At 46.8% G+C, this 5,547-nt stretch overlaps 1 protein-coding gene across 1 annotated transcript; it reads left to right on the top strand.

Annotated features, from left to right (window-relative positions):
• The first annotated feature begins 1,060 nt into the window (after window positions 1–1,060).
• Window positions 1,061–4,658, top strand: LOC109760456 (uncharacterized). The gene is made up of 3 exons (XM_020319277.1): window positions 1,061–1,139; window positions 1,813–2,526; window positions 3,031–4,658. The coding sequence occupies exons 1-3, from the start codon at window positions 1,061–1,063 to the stop codon at window positions 4,656–4,658; spliced, it is 2,421 nt and encodes an 806-aa protein (XP_020174866.1).
• The last annotated feature ends 889 nt before the right edge of the window (window positions 4,659–5,547 follow it).

Here is a 5,547-nt window from a genome sequence, read left to right as displayed (position 1 = left end):
AGTTCCTATCGCGGAGAACATAAGATGTAATTGCTTGTAGGGTACGAAACCACCTCAAAGTTATTCTTTCCGATCAATCCATTGAGCTATTCCTATAGGTGTCACAAACAGCCATAGAGTTCGTAGTAAAATAACACCATATGACACATATCAATCAACACAATGTCACCTAGATAATCCAATGTCACCACAAGTATCCATGGACCAATTATATGATATGCATAAGAAAACTCTAGATTCATAATATTCAATCCAACACAAAGAACCTCAAAGAGTGCCCCAAGATTCCTACCGGAGAAACAAGGAAGAAAACGTGCATCAACCCCTATGCATAAATTACCCCAATGTGACCTCGGGAACCCGCGAGTTGAGTGCCAAAACATACATCAAGTGAATCAATAGAACACCCCATTGTCACCACGGGTATCCCACGCAAGACATACATCAAGTGTTCTCAAATCCATAATAGTATTCAATCCGATAATAGTGAAACCTCAAAGGTAAAACTCAATTCATCACAAGAAGGTAGAAGGGGAGAAACACCATATGATCCAACTATAGTAACAAAGCTCGTGGTACATCAATATTGTGCCAAATCAAGAACACAAGAGAGAGATCAAACACATAGCTACTGGTACATACCTCCTGATTCTTTAGTGCCTATGTTATCTGCTGCTAAGCCAACCAATCAGTATCTTCAGAAGATGGTCGCGGCGGAAAAGGGTCCCATTGACACTGCACCTCTGCGCCGCAGTTCTCGCTCCATGAAATATGACGGCTTCAGAATCCCCCAGGTCACTGACATGAAGAGGGGACAGTCCAGGGTTAAGCAGAGGGGCGCACCCTCTGTTGTCTGTTCTTCCAAAGCAACAGCTCCATGCACCAACCTGCTGATCAACGTCTCTTCCGCGACAGATGAGCAGGTGCCTCCCCCGACTCCTATCCATCAGCTTCAGTTTGTTGGCACTACTCTTTGTGGGATTCCACCTAAGGATCTAAGCTCCCAGAAGCTCCTAGAGGGCGATCAAGGGGAGGAAGACCAGCAGCTGCATTAGGTGAGATGTCGCAGAATAAGCAATGGAACGTTCTCTGCTGGAACATGCGTGGGATCAACTCTGAAAAGAAGCAGTTGGCGTTTCGTAATGCTATCGATATTAGTGGGTGTTCAGTGGTTTGTTTACAAGAGACTAAGCGCGACTCTTTTGATGCTTCGTTTGTTAAGCAGTTCTGTCCAAAAAAATATTATATGTTCGAATTTGTGCCTTCTGTTGGGAATTCTGGTGGTCTTATTACTGTGTGGATGAGCTCGGTTTTCACTGGTTCCAATTTTCTCTGAATCCTTTGCGCTCGGCGTCAGGCTCACTTCAACGCAGTCTAACGATTCGTGGACGTTAGTTAATATTTATGGAACATGTGTCGATCCTAATAGGACGATCTTTACCACTTGGTTGTTTGACCTTGATATCCCTAACAGCGAAGATTGGCTCATTCTCGGCGATTTTAATTTTATTCGTGCGCCGGACAACCGTAACAGAGGAGGGGGAGACGCAAACGATATGTTACTCTTTAATGAGTTCATCCGCAGGCAATCCCTGATTGAGTTACCAATCAAGGGGCGTTCGTTCACCTGGAGTAACATGCAATCGGATCCGTTGCTTGAGCAACTCGATTGGCACTTTACCTCCGTTAATTGGGCCGCGAAGTACCCCAACAGTGTTGTTATGCCTCTGGGTAAACCCACGTCCGATCACGTCCCTTGTTATGTCAGCATACAATCCAAAATACCCAAGTCCAAAATCTTTCGTTTTGAAGATTACTGGATCAAACAACCTGGGTTTTTTGATGTGGTTCAACGGTCGTGGGCCAAACGCTATTATGCCCCAAACGCAGCCGCGGTGCTGTGCCAGAAGCTTAAAACTCTGCGCTATGATCTCAAGCAGTGGAGCAGGAAAATCTCCAAGCTTTCGATGCTCATCGACAATTGTAACAAGACCCTCTTAGAGATTGACGACCTAGAGGAGAGGAGACGACTGTCTGCCCCTGAGACCAACTTCAGAGTTATCCTGAAACAACATCTTCTTTATCTGTTGGACTGCCAGAAAGCTTATTGGAAGAAGCGCTGCACGGTCAGATACTTCAAATTTGGAGACGGCTACACGAAATTCTTTCATAGAGTGGCCACTGAACGGTACCGTAGAAACAGTATCGCATCTCTCAGACTACCTGACAACTCGATCATACATGATCACGTCGGCAAGGAGGCTGTGCTCTTTCAGGCGTTTAAGGAAAGACTCGGGTGTTCCAACCAGACCAACATGAAATTTGACTTGCCTCGGATCATCAAAAGGGTAGAAGGGCTTCAAGCTCTGTCTGCTCCTTTCACCCACGAGGAAATTGGCAAGGTGATCAAAGAGATGCCGGCCGGCCGTGCTACAGTCCCGGATGGTTTTAGTGGTAGTTTCATCAAGTCGTGCTGGCAGATCATTAAGGATGATTTCTATCGGCTTTGCTCCGAGTTTCATGCAGGTACTCTGGATCTTGAGAGCCTGAACACGGGATTTATCACTCTTATCCCTAAAATCCAATCGCTAGAAACAACTAATGACTATCGACCAATTACTCTGTTGAACTGTTGCCTCAAGATCCTGACCAAGCTCCTCGCTAACCGTTTACAACGAGTCATCCTCAAGATTATCCATCGAAATCAATATGGGTTTCTGAAAGGCCGATTGATCCAAGACTGTGTTGCTTAGGCGTACGAATTCATTCATCAGTGTCAAGCCTCGGGGCGTGAGATCGCGATCTTGAAGCTGGATTTCGCTAAAGCTTTTGACACGATCGAACATGCCCCGATGATGGAGATTATGAAGTGCATAGGATTTGATGATCGGTGGCTTGGGTGGATCAAATTCTTGTTTTCGACGGCCAAGTCTTCGGTTCTACTCAATGGAACCCCAGGCAGGCAATTCTTCTGTTTGCATGGCGTGCGACAAGGAGACCCACTGTCTCCTCTTATTTTTGTGCTCGCAGCCGATCTGTTGCAAGCTGCCATCAACGACGCTTACAGAGCGGGGGATCTCCAGCTGCCCATGCCTGCCCGAGAGGGTGATTACCCTGTGATCCAGTACGCCGACGACACAATCCTTGTGATGCCCGCTGATGAGATCCAAGCCGAAACCATCAAGTCCATCCTACAAGACTACGTGTCGTCAGTGCGGTTGCGAATTAATTTCCAAAAATCAACTCTTATTATAGTCAACACCGCCGCAGACACCACCTCGCATCTGGCACAGGTTTTTGGATGCTCCATCGGGGCCATGCCGTTTACATATCTAGGGCTGCCCATGGGAACGGCCAGGCCGACGGTCGCAGACCTCATGCCGCTGGTATCGTCTGTTGAGCGCAAACTCTCTACGGCAGCCTCTCTGCTTGACCTTGGTTCGAAGCTTACCCTGGTGAACTCGGTGATTACCTCTCTTGCGATCTATGTGATGTGTTCCATCAGACTCCCGCCGAAAATACTGGATCATCTGGATAAACTGCGGCGATATTGTCTCTGGGCAAAGAACACGAATGATGGCTTGAAAGCAGTCTCCATGGCAGCCTGGGATTTAGTTTGCAGGCCCAAGCACAAAGGCGGACTCGGGGTGCTTGATCTGAAGATCCAAAACCAGGGCCTGCTGCTTAAGCAACTACACAAATTTTATAACCACAGGGACATTCCGTGGGTTGATCTTGTTTGGAACACATACTATGACGGCTTAGTCCCGCATGCCTCGGGTCCCTGTGGGTCGTTCTGGTGGAAGGATGTCATGAACCTGGCGCCTACCTACAGAGCTGTCACTTCGGTTGAGGTGGGAGATGGGAGCTCAACCTTGTTCTGGAAAGATGCCTGGCATGGTGATATACTGGCTGATAGTCACCCCCGTCTTTTCTCCTTCGCTAAACATGAAGACATATCTGTCAAAATGCTCCTGACGTCGCCTACGCTTGGACAAAACTTCTACTTGCCGCTTTTGGTTCAGGCTAGAGATGAGCTTGATGTTCTGCAAACCTCCTTGGCTTCGCTGGAGCTCACGGAGGTGAATGATGCCTGGCATACGGTTTGGGGATCGGAGGAGCTCGCCTCTAGTAGGTTCTATCTGCACTGTTTTCGGGACATGGAAGCGGATGATGTGTTTAAATGGATCTGGAAAGCAAAATGCACCAACAAATGGAAGGTTTTTGCGTGGCTGCTTCTTGCGGATAGGCTGAACACCCGGGGGCTGCTCAAGAGGAAACACACGAAGCTGAGAGATGATAACTATGCATGCCTGCTATGCCACCACCCACCCGAGGAAACTGTGGAACATCTGTTCTTCCACTGTGAATTCAGCAAAGCATGTTGGGGGAAGCTGGGGATCGCATGGCCAATACATGGCAACCGGGTGCAACTTTTGCATGCAGCTAAGAATACGTGGGGCGGGCCAATGTTCATGGATGTCTTTATCGTGGCCTCTTGGAGCATATGGAAGGAACATAACAATATGCTGTTTAGAAGTGTGACGTCGACCATCGATGGGTGGAGCCAGAGATTCAAAGGGGACTTTGGCATGATGAGACACAGGATCAAAGAGGCCTTAGTGCCATTTGTTGACCAGATTGTTGCTCTGCTCTAGCTTTACAACCTTATACCTTTGATGTATAGGGATACTCTAACTCCTCCTGTCTCTATGTAATCTACTTCCCATGTAATCTGGTGTCTTGAGATGTAATACAAAGTCAGTGGGGGGTTGCCCTCACTGTCCCAAGCTTTCAAAAAAAAAACTACTCCCTCCTCGTCATGGAGACCGCGGGGATGATGAAGATGGCCACCGGTGATGGTTTCCCCCTCCGGTAGGGTGCCGGAATGGGCTCCCGATTGGTTTTTCGTGGCTATAGAGGCTTGCGGCGGTGGAACTCCCGATCTAGGTTTCTTTCTGGGGGTTTATGGATTTATAGGAATTTTTGGCGTCGGTTTCAAGTCAGGGGGGTCCACGAGGCAGCGGCAAGGTAGGGGGCGCACCCTCCACCCTTGTGGATGCCTCGTGGCTCCTCTGGTCCATCTCCGATACTCCGTGGGCTTCTTTTGGTCCATAAAAAATCATCGTAAAGTTTTAGCTCGTTTGGACTCCGTTTGGTATTCCTTTTCTGTAAAACTAAAAAACAAGGAAAAACAAAAACTGGCACTGCGCTCTAGGTTAATAGGTTAGTCCGAAAAATAATATAAAATAGCATATAAATGCATATAAAACATCCAAAATAGATAATATAATAGCATGGAACAATAAAAAATAATAGATACGTTGGAGACGTATCAAGCATCCCCAAGCTTAATCCCCGCTCGTCCTCGAGTAGGTAAATGATAAAAACAGAATTTTTGATGTGGATTGCTACCTAACATATTTATCCATGTAATTTTCTTTATTGTGGCAAGAATATCCAGATCCATAAGATTCAAAACAAAAGTTCAATATTGACATAAAAACAATAATACTTCAAGCATACAATAAGGCAATCATGTCTTCT

Source organism: Aegilops tauschii, chromosome 1 (genome assembly GCF_002575655.3).
Source record: "Aegilops tauschii subsp. strangulata cultivar AL8/78 chromosome 1, Aet v6.0, whole genome shotgun sequence".
Taxonomy (NCBI): domain Eukaryota; kingdom Viridiplantae; phylum Streptophyta; class Magnoliopsida; order Poales; family Poaceae; genus Aegilops; species Aegilops tauschii.
The sequence above is the reverse complement of the archived record's forward strand: the minus strand, read 5'-3'. Positions and strand labels throughout refer to the sequence as shown.

Bases quoted from the DNA above. Each gene is read 5' to 3' on its own strand.
- LOC109760456 (XM_020319277.1), top strand. From the start codon at position 1,061: ATGTCGCAGAATAAGCAATGGAACGTTCTCTGCTGGAACATGCGTGGG. The intron at 1,140-1,812 runs GTAATGCTATCG...TTCGTTTTGAAG, and splicing joins AAAGAAGCAGTTGGCGTTTC to ATTACTGGATCAAACAACCT. The intron at 2,527-3,030 runs GTACTCTGGATC...TTGTGCTCGCAG, and splicing joins TTGCTCCGAGTTTCATGCAG to CCGATCTGTTGCAAGCTGCC.